Source organism: Varroa destructor, unplaced genomic scaffold (assembly GCF_002443255.2).
Source record: "Varroa destructor unplaced genomic scaffold, Vdes_3.0 BEIS01000003.1, whole genome shotgun sequence".
In the NCBI taxonomy this organism is placed as follows: domain Eukaryota; kingdom Metazoa; phylum Arthropoda; class Arachnida; order Mesostigmata; family Varroidae; genus Varroa; species Varroa destructor.
Window position 1 is genome coordinate 5,134,521 of NW_019211456.1, and position 19,196 is coordinate 5,153,716.

The 19,196-nt window shown below is 40.6% G+C and overlaps 3 protein-coding genes across 3 annotated transcripts; 2 read left to right on the forward strand and 1 right to left on the reverse strand.

Moving 5' to 3' along the window:
- The first annotated feature begins 8,113 nt into the window (after window positions 1–8,113).
- On the forward strand, window positions 8,114–8,821 carry LOC111247657 (uncharacterized). Its single transcript, XM_022798860.2, has 2 exons — window positions 8,114–8,270; window positions 8,439–8,821. Exons 1-2 carry the CDS (start codon window positions 8,262–8,264, stop codon window positions 8,754–8,756), a joined length of 327 nt encoding a protein of 108 aa, XP_022654595.1. The 5' UTR covers window positions 8,114–8,261; the 3' UTR covers window positions 8,757–8,821.
- Window positions 8,510–13,911, reverse strand: LOC147756424 (uncharacterized). The gene is made up of 2 exons (XM_086983748.1): window positions 10,834–13,911; window positions 8,510–10,489 (listed from the first exon to the last, which is right to left on the reverse strand). Exons 1-2 carry the CDS (start codon window positions 10,974–10,976, stop codon window positions 10,279–10,281), a joined length of 354 nt encoding a protein of 117 aa, XP_086839874.1. The 5' UTR covers window positions 10,977–13,911; the 3' UTR covers window positions 8,510–10,278.
- A 146-nt stretch (window positions 13,912–14,057) lies between these two features.
- LOC111247658 (uncharacterized) lies at window positions 14,058–14,984 on the forward strand. The gene is made up of 2 exons (XM_086983749.1): window positions 14,058–14,195; window positions 14,346–14,984. Exons 1-2 carry the CDS (start codon window positions 14,187–14,189, stop codon window positions 14,670–14,672), a joined length of 336 nt encoding a protein of 111 aa, XP_086839875.1. The 5' UTR covers window positions 14,058–14,186; the 3' UTR covers window positions 14,673–14,984.
- Window positions 14,985–19,196: the final 4,212 nt, after the last annotated feature.

Genomic DNA, 19,196 nt, shown 5'->3' on the forward strand with positions numbered 1-19,196 from the left:
TCAGTCGGTTATGGACCTGAAAATCACCAGCGAATTTAATCTAAAATAGGTTTGGTGTTGTTATTTTGGAGACCATGTTCACTCGTTTATTCTATATTTTTTCTCTGGACGCAACTGAATAAACCTTTTCGTTGCAACGTGAAATCGCACTTGCACATGGAGTATAGGTCATTGGTCGCTGACACTGACATACAGTAGATACCACCAGGCATACTGGTGAAGTTCGTGGAATACCGTATTTAGAATTTGTTCCCGATGCAAAAACAATCAAGCACGTTCGGCAATTCATGGATTCAACGTGGAAGCAGACGACGGCCAGAAGGAGAGGGTCAGTGTCTCCTGTTCGATTGACTGAAATGTCCTTAGAAGTAGGCCAACTACGGCGGCGTACAATATGCGTAGGGGTAGACTGGGAAAAGTGTACGTCGTGAGGAAAATTTGCCAGTCCTTCAACTGATTTTGCAAGCTTCAAACTGAATGTTTTCAAGTAACCGCAAAGTAATTAACTCATAGAAAAGGATAAAGGAATAACAAGCCATGCGCGATCAATGCCCCTGGAATAACCCTTCCCGAAGTTTAGCGCTTTTTATGCAATGTCACCGCTGAATAATGCAATAAGCTCCTAAACAAAATAATATTACGCTGCTTTGAGACGTTCAGAATACTCCAGTTGGATCCCATCAATAATGTCCGCCATCATTGTCTAGTGCAGGGGCTATGCTAGATAATTAAACAATGAAGCCATAGGGAAGCTGTAGGGCACTTGCAATGCGACGTAAACTGTGTATACATGTAGCTCGCACGACAGTTCTGACCTGACATTATGGTTACCATTCTGATTTAAAAAAAACTTGTCTTGGGCCTTGCGTCAGTCCGGTTGATTTATGTTCTGCCTTCTGCGAGTGTATTGTGTTTTTTTTTTAAAGAATCTTTTTTTCGTTAGGACGTTTTCGGTAAAAGTAAGCCGAGAACCAACAGTGCTTCGGCCTCTTTACGTCCCCCAGGCCATTGCATAGGTGCGTACATAACATGGATAAACAGATTAAGAGTAGCACTATTCGTTCAAGCTATTCTACCTGAAAAAGCGAAATTATCACACCATAGTCCCGTGACGGCTGCCTACGTATTATGTTTATTTTCTCTGTGTGGGGTACGGCCGTACTGCGAGTCTAAATGCCAGCGAACTTGAATAGCCGCTGCCGAAAGAGTGAAGCCGGCACCCACCACTAGCTACACGATCATCATCATCATCATCGCCGGTTCGAATGGTAAACTGGCAAGGATCAGCCGGATTAACCGGTGGGGCAATTATACATGCTTTTTTCGTCAACAGTTTCTATAGTATGTAACTAGTCAGTGTCTACAATCAGCATACACATCTGCTAGACAATTTCATAATGTATAGTAACCGTTTTATCGCATAAAAGTGGGAATCTTCTGCATTCGAAAATGCTACTACCGTACAATGGCGTAATAAACCGCATTTGACTTAATACGACGTTCGAGAGAGGAAGAGATCTCGTTATCACACACAACGATTCTGTAATGTCTAACCTCTCTGTTTTTTAATGTTTCGTAACTAAATGTGAGTTCTTCGTTATGTTTAGATATTATTATGCATCCGCGTCGAGACTTTCTGCTCAAAAGATAATATTCATTTTCTCTTTCGCTGGCATCTGTGGTAGGCATCTGGTACCATATCTGGACTTGTGGACTGTTTGGGTAAAATAGGACAAAATTTAAGTATCTGTCGTTTTTCTCTCGACTACGGCTTAATCTGTCGGTGAGCAAAATAGGTAAGTAACAGAGGGCGGGGCCCACAATCGCCCTTTTTGCGCTGCTGCTTCTACCGCTGCCATTGCTGCTTTCGGTGAAGGTAGCCCAGGTTAAATGTGACGACAGAAATGATTCGTGTACGTCGGAGACACGAAATCATCTAGACTTCTAGCAAGCATAATATCTGCTTAAGCATAGGTGAGCCTTTGTGTGTGACTAGGATATGTGGGCTGACTGTATCGCTAATGCGAATGGGGCTGAGGACAAAGTCTGTGCTAAGGTCGACGATGGCGCTAGAGTCTGACAAAGCGGATGGCCGAGTCACTGTACACAGGCATAGGCTATTTGGTTGGACGCCAAATAAATGCACAGCACAGCGTATGTCTCTCCCTCTCCACATAAGCGTGTATTTAACATAAACATAAATAATATGTTTCATAAGGGTGATAAGCCAGCCGTAAGATCGCTGAAAAAGCCCATTTTAGCGACTCGATCACGTGTCGTCCATCCAACATCGTCCTGTTAACTGAGTCCTGTCATCATCGCTGATATACCTACCCGCTAATAAACTTAGCGTATAATCTACTAATGTCTAGATCGAGATCTTCTGAATTCTTATTGTCTACTTTCATTAGACGAATACGTTAAAAAGATCAACTTGTCTATCCAAAAGGGAATAGAGCGATCAAGTCCTGTGTCCTGTAATAGCAGTTTTAAAGACCACTGACCCGTGCGACTTCCAGCATAGGTAGCTATGTCAGGTTGGAGCAAAATTCCGATTTGCCTTTCAAATAATTTTGTCTGTCATTGAACTAGGGGCGTTTTTTGAGATATTCAGCCATCGGGATAATGAGTTCAGAGTTTGTGCTAAAATACGACTTGTGCGAATGGGGCTATGGGGGCTAAATTCAAGCCAATTGTGATGTACATGTGGATCAGTCGTAAGGTTGTCTTACCAATAATGTACTCGTATAATGAACAGCCTTACATTGACAGAATAAACAGTCACAGATTATCATAGCGAGCATCCTGTTGTAACGACGTTTCGCATAGAGAAATAGCGAGGTGTACCATCGAATTCACTTGGAATAGAAAACAGTTATACGACCAATTCAGGCCGTTTATCCGGGGGAAGATTCACGACATTACCCGTGATGGTCCTATTCCATGCATTCACCTATACAGAACAGTTTCACTTTGCCATCAGCTCAAAACTCGCACAGATTCGCTTGGTCGGCAACCAGAACTCACTTCTAATAAGTTCTGTATAATATGCATTATTTCGAAGAAGTTGATACACAACTTACTCAAGACGACCATTACCAATCGTGCTGTATATCCGCTGTATATATATAGTGCTGTATATATATATATAAGGGAACTTTGAGTCGGTTTAGGACGATCATCGATTAGAGATACTACCGTCTATGCCACTGTATTAGTTATACAATTAGTCGTTGTCATTGCTACATATATAATTTGGCCGGGACTCATGTCCAGACTCATGTTCTAGCTATGCTCATGTAATCCAATCAGTCATATGTGCTATACGTGAGCTTCTATACATGAGAAAAGTGCAATTGATCGAAGACACCTTGTTTACGAGATGTAAATCTGCCAGCTTAGACTCGTCTCTCAGGGAGCGGCCGACATAACATAGCTCCTCTTTAATTTAATTCAAAGCGCTTAAACCTAGAATTACGTATTGGTCAACCACTACCTGGGTTAGGGTGCACACCTTGATACAGTTGACATAAACTTCTTTTTCCAGTATTGCCAATAAGATTACCCTTTGACCGGTTATCGATTATGTTCTGGCTAGACTGAATGAATTATATAACTCGATCTTAGTTTATATTTTGGGTTTGCGATGATCATATCTATTAGATTAATGTTTTATATCTATATATATATATATATGTATGATTGTATAAAGGTACACTCTCATACGTAAACGGCTGCATGAACACTCAACCGTAACCAATGTAATGTCACTACGCACATTAAATATCCCCGATGATAATTTATTAATAAACAAACAGACGACTAAATAGATGAAAACATTCCTTAATCCCCGAGGAATCACGACGGTAGAACATATGTATAATAGCTGTCCGCTAATTTAGCTTTTAGTAATCTAATGGAAAATGACCTATTAAACCTATGCATTGAAATCCAGAGATAAACACTTCATTAAACGACATAGGTCAACAGTTTCTAGCAGAGGTTATTTCAACTGATAGCAGACTAATTAACACAGTTTTGAATATTTTTGCGTTTGCAGATTCAAAGGGAATCTTGTACGAGTCGAACACGAGATCGTGGGGGTGTACCAATAACAGTTAAGCAAGGCGAAACGGGAACGTTTTACTGAACAGAGTTCTGACACTGCCGGTTAAATGGGTTTTAGCCAGTTCATCAAAGATGTATAAAAAAAATCGTGTAATGAACTCATGCGCCCTGGCTAGTAGTCATTAAAAGACGTCTAGTCGAGTAAATGCGACACGCGGAAGTGTTGACCTCATTCAAGCAAAGGAAAAGACTGACACGTGACGAAGTAGAGAGAGATTTCTTGCCTGTCTAGCCACTTCAGCTGGATACTAATTGACAGGACTGTGTGACAGTTTTCGACAAGGCCAATTCCTACTCGTTTGATTAGACTACTAAAGAAGCCTTACATCAACCCTTTGTCCCGATCTCGTTGCACAAAATCTACGTTAATTGTCACGAGATTTTTTGCGTCGAACTCAAATTCTGCTTTGCTATTGGGTTTGATGTAAATGTTGCACAAAAGAAAGAAACGCCATAAAGTACTAGCTAGAACCAACTGCGTCGTTACAATATACGATTACGTCTATAGTCGTAGCAGGCAAATGAACGCGTTTTACTCGTACGGATTTCTATTCGAACAACGCTTGAAGAGTAAAGAATAGGAGTGGCAAAGTGCCCTCCAAAAAGTATCCATATGCATATCAGTATATGTGTAAGGGCTATGTCGCTCCGATTCCTTAACAGTTTGTAGGAGTGATAGGCGATTTGGTGACGCAGCAGCGAAAACAGAGCCGGCAACAGGAGCTGGAGCAAGCCATATTTATTCGTCGTGTCTCATTATTAATTGATTTAAACGTCCGACTCGGCAGAGTTTGGCTTATTGGACTTTGGCGAAAGAACACGCGCTCTTCCGCTTCAGTAAAGGCATCCCACATCCCCCTTCAAGAACTCGTGGTCGCGTCTCTTATCAACCGCCTCGCAGTGCTGTGCATAAGACATTTTACCAAGACGAGCTGCAATCAATTTCGACGGTATTCTGCTCCCAGACACCCCGGAAGCCCAATACAGACCTTTGCAGGTATCATTCAAACGTGAGGCTTCTCAATGAAACGCGTACCTTGTCGCCTCCTGCCGCATAGCTCCGTAGATGTAGACTATCACCATTCCAATGCGGAACAGGCACTCCCCAAACCTCACTAAGTCGTTATGCGCTGCAAAACAGTAAACGTCTGCTTTAATCCAATGGCATGATACAGTATCTCACTGCACCCATAACATCTCACACACAGTATCCAGCACTTGCCGGCGAAAACACTAATCACAATCGAACATCAAATATTCCAGCTTTCCAGAGTAGGCTGGTTATACGTCCCTTCTGTGCACCGCCGGGGGCACAGAGCTTTCAGATCTTTCGATAGCGACCCGCAGTACATGCTGTACGTACTTTGCCCGTACAGTGCGGCGCCAAAAGGGCTGCTCGCGTGCTCAACTCCCTCCTCCTCGAACAGGGTAAGGACTCCATATAGGTTGCGCCCCCTGGTTGACGTCAAGGATACAGGTTGACGCAACGAAGATGGCGCGGAAACTCAAATAAAAAAATTGAATCTTAACCTTACTCCCATTCCAATAAAACACAAACCGTTCGTGTATGCTAATACCTCAACCCAATTAATAACTAAACTAAGTAACCAGATCCTTTTGCTGATTTGTGCAGAAATAACATTTGGTCGGCAATACTTGAATATATGCTTCCGTGTTTTCATGCACTTGTCTATATTATTGTATAAGTATAGGGACTATTCGATTTGGTAAAATAGATTTCGTTTTATCAAAACAAAGAAAAAAGTTACCTAAATAGTAATAGTAATAGTAGAATATAAAAATCGGTGTTAACACATCCATGAGAATAAATCGGGTGTTATATAACTTGACATATTATTGTCGAAGTTTTGAGTTTCGCTCAAAAGTCTGTTCTATAAGGAATAATTGTTTCCCTCTGAGTTTGCAAACCCGAGCCAGCAGGCTAGCAAACCATGGAAAAAACCTAGCAACGTTAGCAAATTGCAGTGCTGAAAAATCAAAATGTATAGTCGCATTTGGTTTTCGTAGAAACTTGTAACTGAACCAGTGAGTCAATGATAGTGGACACGGACACACGGACGACACCTTTCTTTCGACGAGGGTCATGCTGCGGCAGCAATTGATCATGAAATACAGAAATATTGGCTCACCCGCGAGAATAAGAAGGCCACCGAAAGCACGAGCCAGACATTCGAGGCACAAAATAGGGGCGTGCGGATATGGATCGAATGCGATGTCATGCTTAACGAATAGGCCTACTAAGGAGCGGTTTGCAACTACAAACGGTCAAGCAGTTAGAGATTTAAGACCATCATTCGCTAATCTAAAGCGCTGAGCATTTTGCTAGCGACCTCTTTGATCACGTCATCTTTTCCATACAGCTTATTCTTAGCTCAGTGGGTAAGAAACAAACGAAACAAAGCTTAAGCTTTAAAGAACCCAGGGATGTGTATCGAGCGACCGCTTCACTCAGCAAAAGTCGCCGTGTGTAATACGGCTTTTGAAGAGAACGTATCACTGGGTTTCTCTACGTCGATAATGGCTATATAATGGCAATGACGGTCAATGGTGAACGCTCTTGCGAGATCTTGCAAACCCTTCAGGTAAAAGCTGTGAACCGAACTGAGGGCACTTATGCAAACAGCTTTTAGTTTCAAAAAGGAAGATGCAGCAACTTGACACATCGCGCCGAAACCAACCAATCTACTTCGATGCATTTTCCCAGGCCGGCTGATCCTGGTGCATCAAGTGACCGCCCTGGACCTCTCGTTGGACTTCCCTCAATTTTTCTCCTGTAGGGCTGTGTTAAAAAATAAAGGGTATCAAACAACGCCGAAAGCAATCTGAAATATTGTATTTGTGAAGCGGATACGAAACTATTTAAATCAAGTTCTGCAAGAAGTCCTTCGCAGGACACTGCGCTGATATCGTTTTCCATGTCTAATGAAAATTAGACCCTCTAGACAAATATAAAGTGCAGACACGCACGCAAATTCGCCTTCGTTTTCCGTTTTGGAAGCGTAAAAATCGATCCACCTTATGTCTAAAGCTACGATAAAAGGCGATTTAAATCAATTTCATAGTCTGTTAGCTTAATGAAACTATATTAGGGATAGGTAACGAAATACTGTATTTACTCCACTCAATCCCTTAGTCAAAGCTTCTCTCCAATGAAACCCAACATTGTGCTGATGACCCATAACAGACATTTTCATTAGGCAAGAGGGGCTGGCTTTATATGTGTCTTCCAAGGAAGTGGGCGTTATCGTAGAGGTATATAAGAATCATATCAGATACCCTTATTCTATAGTGATTCACAGTAAACTTTTAAATACTTCGAGTAGAGAAGTCGAGAACTACTAGTTTGAGCACTGCTGTGTGATATGTGTATCATCGAAAAAAGCCACTTGTTCCCCACTGAATGGTATATTTGGTGTGTCTTTTTCAGGTACTTTTTTCAATGCCTTTACTTAAACTAACAAACACACTTAAGAAAGCTAACAGGCTTAATTGAGTTTAGAAAGGTGTTATGAGGTTTGTAGCAGCGAAGACAGAAACAAAGTCAGATTTCAATACTGTAACCTCAGACTTTCAGATCCTTGCTGAACAAGCAGACGCTGAGACGTATTCCGTTTGGCATGTTCACTTGCGACTAACATAATGCCCTTCTACCGTTTTTAGATATTATTATTATAAAGGTTATTTCAACGTATGAATTCTATAACTGAAACTAAAGCTGTCAAGGCCCCACCGAATTACTGCCATAATCGGCAGCTTCGCTTTGTACCACATGATGCGTTCTCCTTCGATTTTGTTTAAGAGAGGGTTACCGCTGCTTGCTCCAGCATCGACCGCGTCACCGCCCAAAGCCGACTTCTTCGAAGCGAAAATTTTCAATAGGCACTATTAATTGTCGCTGTTACGTGGAAATAAACTGCTGAGTTGATATAAACACATTTTCTGCTTCTGTATTTCTGCTTCCACCCCATTTCGCATAATCACCTTGGATGTCTCATATATAATCTCTCCCAGTCATTAGGACTTTGCTTGAGCTGCCTTATGTTGCGAATATATATAAGGCCATTTCTGAAGAGCTAAAGTTGTAATAGTTGCTTACAACTACAGTAATTAACATGCAGACCGTTAGTAGACTGTTACAAAGTGTCGTCGATGGTTTTGTAGCTGATCAATCTAGAAAGCTAAGCCACATAGCATATTCATTTTCTAATACCGTACAACCACAAAGAGCTAATTTTTTTTTTAGATGTTATCATAATCCCTTGTTGTCGTAATTATCCCGTCATTTCCAGCTCGTTGTTTTTGCCGCTGTCATCGCCGCCGCCTTTGCTGGCCATCTTGGAGGATGCACTCTGGGAGGATGCAGGCTTGCTGTCCCCTCTCTGGCTGTTGCTGCCCCCATTGCTGTTGCCGCTGGACCCTTCGTGACTAAGGAGACCGTTGTTTCTGGATCGATTCAAGCTCCTGCTCCGATCGCTGTTGCCGCCCCCGTTATTTCTAAAATCGCTGTGGCCGCCCCCACCATCGCTGCCGCTCCTATCGGGCTCGGATACGGAGCCGGTCTCGCTTACGGAGCTGGTCTTGGACCTGCATACGGGAAAGGCTGGTAGATAGCTAAAGCAGTACTGGATGCTGCAGATAAATAAATGCATAACGTGGTATTCATATTGACTCACTTTCCGTCCTTTATTGTGTTCGTCAGACCACCGTCCATTCCCAGATCCACACAAGCTGAACATTTTTGTGCTATCGGTTTTAGAATTTATACCAAAGACCACTGATAAAATAGGCCAAAAGAAGGTAAGCATTCTAACAGTATAGTTATCTCCTGGATGTGTTTCGTCTCTCGTTAACAACAAACAGACATTAAATGCTTTGTAGAAATTTGCATGATTACTTCATTACCGTTAGATGACATTGCGAGTAACAGACCTAGTTTATAAAAGTCATAATTCCATGACGATAGTACCAAAAGAGGCCATTTGAAATAAGCGTTTGAGTCGAAGATTGAATCAATCGGTGTGTAGGACAAATAAGCTGTAGTTCACGCCATTCATAGTAAGTAAAGCAAATTTATGCGTCATGCCGATATACGAAGTTCTTGAGCCAAATCAAAAGTTTAACAAGATCGGACGAAGTGCGACCGATAAAAAGGTTGTTGTACACGTTTAATATTCCATATAAGATAGAGTAATTTAACTCAAAATAACCTCTATTTGATAAAACGAAAAGCAATTATAATAATGCTTCTAACCTTAATAGATCAACCGAGGGAATCGTTCTGTATTCCTTTCTAGAAAGCGGAAAGCTTCAAGGTTCTTAAGTTGGCTATAAGCCCCATGTTTATCGAATTATATAACTAAAGCTAAAAGCGTTAGTAGAGATGGCTAAACGTATATAATACGTACATTCAAACAACGAGGAACTGTTTCTCCATAACCGTAAAAACTTAGTTTCTAATATTCATCCGGTTTCAAGTTATGAGGTATCTGTTCGATTCATACTTAAAAGTTTATAAATTACATTTATTAGAACAATTTCTAACGTATAACCTATACGTATAACCTTTTAGATAAACGATTAATATCAATTACAAAAAATGCCAGTTTCATATCAAGGTCAAAGGGCATAAGCAAAAATCGTCTGAGAGCGAGATATGAAGATATGATTTATGACTTTGGTTGCAAGCTTCCGTTTTTAAGCCCTCCTTCGCTCTCTCTTCACAGCCTTCTCGTAACAGCTGTCACTGCAGCGACTTCGTATCTCGATTTCGTCAGCGAATTTGTCTCTGCTAGAGCGTAAGAATCCGTTCGTAGTTGATATGGTATCAGAAGTATATTATGCGTCTCTGCCTTCAGGGCAGAAAGAAAAATTCATTCTGGCAAGCATAGGCCATCACTTTATGCTCTGCTCACTTCGTCTTTAACTATGCACTTTCTGTTAGTTATGAATAATCTGCACAGTTTTGTTAGGGTGGCTTATTCCGGTTCCGAAATATAAAATGCACAGTTCGTCATAGCTATAACACTAGCAGCAGCAACGTAGTCAGTTATTGACCAATAATGTATACAATTCAATCTATGTATCGACACTTCACTCGCTCGAACCTTCTTACCACTAACTGATTCAACACTATGTTTGTGAGTTCATTCCGTCCTGCAGGTCGTCGTCTTCTTTGCCTTCGTGGCTGCGGTTTCGGCCGGCTCTCTTGGTCTTGGTAGCAGCTACGGCGGCATCGCGGGTGCGCCTCTGGCTGTTGCCACCCCTGTTAAACTTGGGCTCGGCAACGAAATTGGACTTGGTCTCGTCATGAACTGGTAGATTCCTTACATTTCCCGTCCCGCTAAAGGTCGCTCAGTAAAATGATTTTTACATGTTAGTAAATTTTGACTTCTTGATAGTTATTGGGCCACCAAGACTATCTGTTTTTATAGATATACGTATTTGTCAGGGTAATTTTGCGTCGTATTTATGTGAATTTACGCTATGACGGACACGTTTGTAGCTAATATATGTATCTAGAGCGCTAATTACGAAAAAAAAAAAAAAGTCTCACCTAGTTCTAATTGGCCGTTTATTACGTACACAATTGAGGTAAAATCTAACGTCGATTGGTTTTGCAAAAGTACTCCCGATTTCGTGAGCTCCTTTTACTGTTCAGTGCCGAAAGCTGTGTCAAATACAGACCTTATCGATAGAGTAAAGATGATTTCCGTTTTTGTCTGGGGTGATGATGACAGAACAGGTAAACTATGCTCGCCCGCATCCTTGTTATAGCAGGGTTGAATTAAGTCGTATATTGCTGCTGCTGATGACGATATATGGAACATCAGGGCCACGGTGGTCAGCTAAACTATTTTTTTAAAAATATACATTTTCTAATACAGCAGCATACAAGGAACATTTCTATGTATTTTTCGTCTGCAGACTATATTTCTATATGAACCTATGTTCGGGTTCAAGCCTGCACCACAACATGACAACAGGATCAGCAGGCCGATGCGTCACACATGAAGTTATTACAGGAAACGTCTATCTGTTTAGCATTACACTGTGCAGTTAGCATGAAAGGTATGACGGTCTACGTGCACCAGTCGGAACAACTGATCCTTGCAAAAATGGGCTTATCGTGCTGCGTAGTACATAAGGTGACTAGAAGTACTGCGTCAGTAAGTGCGATTTGTACTATGTTTTTCTACCTCTAGTCAAAATGAAACAATGAGCTAGATCTTTAAATTTCATGTTTTCAGATCTTTTGCAGCACAATACCGAATATTATACAACATAAGTTCGATGCGTAACGTTCTGTCCGCTCTTAGCCCATTTTTATTATAGGTGTCGTTTTCTTCAATGCTGCTTCCATCATAAACGAAACGTTTGTTTTCTTATTAAATATAGATTTTATATTCAAGGACTGATATGTTCGCGCGCCCTCATAAACTACATAAATTCCAATTGTCCTTGATTTACGCAAAATACGATTTTTCGCAGATCCGGCCACTTTCGACCAGCTGCAAGGCTCTTGCCAGCACTAACGTTATATTTGTTTTGGAAATTTTACTTTAGAGAAGAATTCGATGAGATTAAACGAGCTTTAGAAAGCGAACTAATATATTACCATGAGCCTGAGAAGCAAATAATTAGCACGTAGTTTGCTTATCTCATCGTACAGCATTGACCCGTAAATGGCGATCTGTAAGCGGGAAATCAGTTTAGATATATTGAAAATGTAGATTAGAGAGCGTACGATAGGAGCCTTGTTTTCAATACGATGCTGAGCATTGCTTTTCTATGTAAGACTCGTCTCTTTTGGCCTGCTCTAAGTCTCAGATCTTAAACGGCCGAACCTTAGCTTGTTTTTATCGAGTTGTTGATCTTTGACAGCGTTACAGCGCGTCATAATTTACCTATAGGGTACGTGGGATATAATATAGAAACAGGCGAAACATAATATAATAGAAGAAAGACACTTAGTGCGCAATTCCGATATCTTACATTGAATGAGATGCGTCACTCTCAGATTGAATATATCCTATGAATCTCGAGATATTTTAGAGGATAAATATGATTCCTTTATAAGTCTCTTAAGTTTCAGTTGAACGGCGTCCCTCAAAGCAATAACGATTTAAATTCTCCGAAGTATGTGGTCCTTCTAAGGACTCAGATTTCTTTGCTTTTTACTCTTCGGTTTTCCTTATTTGTTTTGAAGCTTTATTTGAGCGCCTCATCTAAGCCTCTAATTTTCAATAAATTTTTCAGTGCTCCACTAAAAGGTCACGATACACATGATGAAGTTCTGCCGATGTCTTTTGATGATGATGGTAACAACAACTGTGTTATTATTTTGTGTTTTTAACCCGTTTCCAAATAATGTCGTTAACAAAATCCAAAGATATCGATCGTTTTTTAAATTTTAGCCAGCCTTTGGAAAGCTCATGTTATGAATTTTCCCAGACATGTTTTTCAAGCTATCGAGGACATCAAAAAAATGTAAACAATATAACTTAAGCCCTTTCCCATATAAGCACCATGGCAACGATTGATATATGTCTCACAGACCCCTGCTGCTCTAGTACGCTTGCATCTTTTGTGTGGCGTAAACCGCTAAACGCTTGATCTAGAATTCAGATTCAGCTGGCAATCTGAAGTGTTAGATCTTCTTTTACTGACAAAGTTCAATTAAATTGTCGTTAAATAAATAACATAAATCAAAAAGACCGCTATTTTTCGTACAACAATCCCAAGTGTAAACCGATTGTGCATCCATAGAGTTTGCTTGTTACAGCGGCAACAACAATGAATGGTCTATCTGTGCACGACTAACCACCGAGATAAAAACATTCGATTTCATTTAGCAAACTAGCTTGCAAATGTGGTAGAGAAAAGATGTTCTTTGAAAGACTACTCATCGAGCCTTCCTGCAACGCTCGAGCTAGCTGACGTTCACGAGACAATTCGGTAGATGCCCGATCCTTTTCAGTTCGAATAGGAGGCTACCGTCATCGTTGCCGGCACCTGTTCCTTTACTTCGATGGCTGTTGTCGGCTTGTTCTGCGGGCCTTGCCGATCGCGCACCATGGTGCTAATTAGAGACAGCACAGAAACTGCAGCACGTATAGAGCGCAAGCAAGCTTAATCAATGATCCTTTAGCCATTCAAAACGCACTAGTGATCAATTTCTGATTGACGCCAACGTCCAGTCTGCTGTACCCAGACTGTGCCAGTGTGCAACCGAAACAACTATAGACGTTCGAACCGTACACACCCTCATTTATTCAAAGAGTCGTTCAGAATAACCTGGCTGGTAATTTCGTTTCGTCTGGCTCAATCTCGTAGGCTCTTTCATATAAGATTACCGACAGCAGTTTCAGTGGACGCTCGTTCGTTTAACTTGAAACAGCTGAATGCCATAATGTTCGTAGAATTTTGGAACTTTGTCTGCATCCTGCACGATTGTCGGGGCCATTTAAAGGGCCTACTCTTCGTTCCCCAACTGACAGATCCTCCAGCAGGGAATAATGAAATTATATCGCAAAACTGGGTTAAGTATTCCTCTGTAGTAGCCTATTAAATAATAGACGAAGAAAAAAAAATCATGTGAATAGTATATTGCGCTTTTTATTAGCCAACATGAAATACCATCATGGATATATTGTTGTTAATTTTCTCACGAAATAAAGGGTTGTCACCAAAAGCCGTAACTGATCGAAGAAGACACAGATTACTAGTACTTTGTATAAAATAAAAGAACACTTTAGTTCACTGTATAGCGAATTTAAGTGTTCAGACCATGATAATTTACTGCGTAAACGTCTGTGTACAGCTGTTCGCTAATAAGCCCGTATAGATAGTTACGGCCCCTCATGCAGTGAGCCGTATCTTCTGAACGTCAGTCTATTCAATTGACATTGTGGTTACAGCGGGCCTGTTTCCCAAAGACCTCTCGCCTTCACATCCAGTTATTCTGTTTACGAGGTGAAACGTATTTAACCAGCGTACCATAAGCTGACGATTATTTTTAGTTGCCACGCAAACCAGTCATGCACGCCGTAAGTGTTTGGGTTACGAACGGTATTCTTAAGTTGTACCTATGCATTCCGACTTCTGTTTGCTAGCTTAAATTCTGAAGATCACGACCGCATTAAAGAATCACTGAATTTGCATTATCACATCGTAGTTCTTATTTACATGCGTTACAGCTGATCGTTTTCTCCGCCGTAATCGCTGTTTGCTCTGCTGGCGTGCTAGGAGGTTACGGAAGTGGCCCCACTGTCGGAAATTATGGAGCAGCCATCGCTGCTGCCCCCGTCGTCCCGATCGCCAAGGCCGTTCCCGTTCTTGCCCCAGTCCCCGTGCAGGTAGGCGCTCTCCGTACCACTTCGTATTCCACTAAAATTAACCACGGAACCGTTGTTGGAAAGACTGGCATTGCCGCCCCCATTGTCTTTGCCGCCCCTGCCGCCATTGCTGCCGTCCCAGCCGATCTAAGATACGGAGCTGGTCTTGGATATGGTAAAACCTGGTAAACAGACTGTTTAGAAATAACCCGCCAGTCGTGAATAAAATTTACAGACTGACAAGGCTAACAAAACTTGTCACTTATCATATTAGTAGATCTTATAGATTCGGGTAAAACATAGTACATACCATGTTCTTGACCGCCCAGCGATAGATACAGCATTGATTCGATTTTTATTAAAACAATATTGGACCTAGTAGATTTGTCGTGCGCAGTTTGAAATAAGCGACTTTGACTGACGTCGTCACTAAGTAAGGGATACACGACACATTCAGTTATAATAGCAAAAAATAAATACTGCACCCGCTAGTTTATTAAATAGGTCTTCTCTCTTTTACGGCTATCAAGCAGCGAAATTCATCAGAATTTTTTTTTTGTAAATTATCAGTAGATGAGAGCTACCTGTTCGATGGTCAACACGCTCTTCTTAAGACAAGATTTGTTCTTAAATCGTTGCTGTTTTAGTGTCGAGGTTCAATATATTAAAATTATGAAGAAATTAATCAAGTCGTAGGAGATTGACGATGTCCAGGTTAGTAAGTTAATGAATATAGCATACTGATAGTAAATTGCCATACCTAATAACCAGTGTGCAATACTGAAAATTTGTAAGTCACTGTGACACTTTGATAATGATAAAAGCAGTTGTCGTATTCAATATATATTGCAATACATTGTCTTCCGCTGTAGTTGCTACCTGGAAATATTAACGCTACAGGCATTTCATGTTATATACGGAAAGTTGAAAATACATATACCCTAGTTGAAATATTGCTTTGCTATCAATCGGTTATCGAACTCAGTCATCGATTAAGACATCCAAAGCTCAATATGGCACTATAAACACATATAAATAAGCCAGCACTCGCTTAGAATGGCTCATTTATTATTCTGCTATGTGGAACTCTCATAATCGCTGTTTCTAGAGGCGACTACGGTTAATGTTTCTAAATTAGGCCTACGTATGAATCGCTTGCACAGGCCCGTATCTGTTGAAAGTGACTAGTAAGTGCGACGCTCAACAAATACCGGCTTACGGACCGATACTGAATAGCTGAAAAACGCTGAATCCGTATATTGACTCTATATAATTGCCACACTGAAATACGGGCAGGTAAGCATAAATCTTCACTGCTACCTAAATAGCAGCATAATTTCGAAGCGTCTGCTTGCCGAAACAAATTGACAAACATAATTTTGTGATTATACTAACAGCTGCGCCCTCAGAGGACCACTGCGTCAAAAAGAATATGTATGTGTTTCCAAGTGGTAAATTTGATTAGACACCCATAGAGCTACGTAGCTTTGCAAACACCGTATACATTGTAAAGTAGGAAGTAAAAAACTGGATTATGGCAAGAAATAATAATGTGAATACCTATGTGCGTTTCAATAAATTACAGCACTATAACTTGAAGAGATAATAAAACGAGTGCTATATTAAAATGAACACAATTTCACGGAAAATACAAGGAAAACATTTATAGAAAAACATCATCACCGATAGCAATCAGCCTAACTCTATGGGGCAGTCCTGGCCGATGCCATTTAGAGAAAATTGCGTTGACAATTTCCTTCATGAATTAATGGGTAGAAGCAGAAATTTCGTATAGTTGTCTTTCTTTAGCATATGATGTTTTGTAAGAATTTTTAAGGAGAAAAATTCAAACTATTTTAAACAATTATTAGATCACGTTATAGGCATTTAGGACGTACAACATTTACGATATAGTGGCGAATAATCATAGATTTACATGAGATCATTGGTAGACTGTAGTTGGTTTTAGAGCGGCGACACGCCTCAGCGCCCCATTGTAAAAAATACCCCGACGCCTTCAATCTACAACAATAACTATTTATCATGATACACGCTTCAATCATGTTGAAGTGGGTTCTATCCTCTAGACGTTTCATGTGGACTCAGTACATATCTACAAACCCTTCCCAGTGCGTAGGTAGTACTCCACATGACACTTCACTATGGACCACTCGATTGTATTTAACGATAATTGGACTCACTAAGCATGAACAGAAAATGCACCAATCATGTAGAATTGGCGTATTTTAGTGAAAGCATTAACATGAGTGCAAAGCATTGCATAGCACTTTTCTTAACTTTATTTCAATCTATTCACGAAACCATTTGTATGCAAAAAAAAGTACTTTCTAACAAACACACATAGCGGCATTAACGCCCTAGTTTACATAATGGCGCTGGTCATTTCCCCGGCGCCTCCGCCTCTGCTGGCGCTCTGGAAGATTACGGAAGTGGTCTCGCTTTCAGCGGTTATGACTGTAGCTTCGTGTTAGAGCTTAGGGAGGATATAAAAGTGGTTTTGCTCTGGGCGGGAACACTGCTGCCATACCCCTCGTTCTGCTTGCTGAGATTACCTCCGATCTTGCCCTAGTGCTCGTGCAAGTGGGCGCACTCCGCTCCAGTTCGTCCGCCATTAAAATTAACCACGAAACTATCGTTGGAAAGATTGTCGCCATCCGCCGCCCCGCTAGTGTTAGAAATGAAACTGATCTTACATACGAAGCTGGTCTTGGCTATGGCAAGGCCTCATAAATAGGCTGTCTGAAAATCATCTGTTGACTGCAAATAAAACTTACAGATTGTCAAGACCAATAATATTTATAACTTATCAAATAATAAGTGCATCTAACATATTTTAGTGAAACGGGCTAGTCACCATGTTCGGCACATACATATACATGGGTCAATATATATATATCTAAGGTCATTACTGAAAACACCCATTGTCACGAAAGAGAAAAAATTATACCCATGGACGGCTCTTCCAATATGTAGCCCATAGTAACTCACTTTCATTAATTTTCGAATAAAGGCCGATTGAACGCTTCTGTATTGTCGCCCGATATAGCATTCTAAATGGGGCTATACGGGCCTAAAATAATGATATTTCGAGTCAATCGTTTAAAAGATCTGAGAAAAGAATGCTTTTCTTTATAGCTAGGATTTTGATTTCAGCTAGGAAAGATCATGCTTTATAATCGTGTACTGCCGAGTTAGACAGATCATAGGTTATGAGGTCGTCTACCACGAATGTTCATGTAGTTCTTCAGGATTTTGAATGGTCTAATCGTGATACATCTACGAATTGCATTTTTATTCTGGAAGTAAGTGGGAAGAATGATAGCGTGCGCACCGTTCTCCGAACTGCACCCCAAACTGACTGTACTGAAGCCCATATAGCTATCTCGATTATGCGTAATTCTGGAGTAAATAATTATCCATTGATGGTAGTGATTACTGGCAATGTGGTGCGTATGTTGACAATATTGCCTTGTCCAGACAACGCCTATACGATCGTCAATATATCTCGAGAAGGAAACGACATATCGATACATTATTGGGCAACAACCCGAAGTGGTACAACGTAACTCGACAGATATACACATTCCTACTTAGCTAACTTATACCTTGGAGCCTTTTATTTCTTTCAGCTTCTATGTAGAATCAGCATCGACGGCGCTCGGTTTCATTTACGCTCGAAATACAATAATCTGCACAGTTCCAACTCATCCTGTCCTTTTACTTTTACAAATGTTAACTTATCTTTAGTTCGTCTTCGAAAATGTAATTTTGGGATAGGCGAGACCATGATTTAAAACAAAAAGTAACAAATAAAAAAACAAGTGGCTTTTCGTGCTTCTTCAACGGAACTTCGATGGAACACAAAGGAAATTTTCAGTTGTTTCATATAACAACTTTTGACATTTGGTGAACAGTCCATTAACGCAAATTGCATCAAATGGATGAAACTGCAAAGCTACAATAAATTTTCCCTTGCTAAAAAACCCGTACAGTTTCTGTCCTATATAGCCGCATCTTTTTCCCTCTACACTGAAATTTTTTAATTACACTTTCTACGTAACCAACAATAGTAGTCTTATGTTGAAACATGTCTGTTCTGTTTTTTCGTGCCGTTGTGGAAGGGTATCGTATTTGAATCGCGTAACGGAGGCCGAAACAATTACGTTTGTCAGCATGAGTCAAGCATTCACTAATCGAACTGTTTCCGTCTAAGAAAGAGAAGAAGATTTTGGGAAGAGATTTGTCTAAAATCTCTTCCCGAAAGGCCTTTGTCTTCACACTTTTCGACACCAGACAAAGTGACTAGCGTCTAAGTCATTTGAGTGACCCAATGCAAATTCGAAAAGCGTAACACAATATCTCTGCAGATACGAGTAAATCGAAAAATGCTTGAATGTACAAAGTGTATTACGACGCTTATCAAGACCACGACCGGTCAATAGCGCGGCATAAACTATTATTGGAAAAATTACGTAATAGTTTTGAATAATTTATTCCCACATTTAGTTAATACCTTGTTCGATTTGTAGTATTTTTTTGCGATAAGATTGCGAATGAATAAATAATACCAGCGCACCGCCATATATCCAAAATCCAATATGGAAAAAGCGATAACATGTAAACACAGCATTGGGTAAAGCATGCATGGGAACTCTTCAATGAAATCGCGATTATTAAAAGCGAAATATGCGG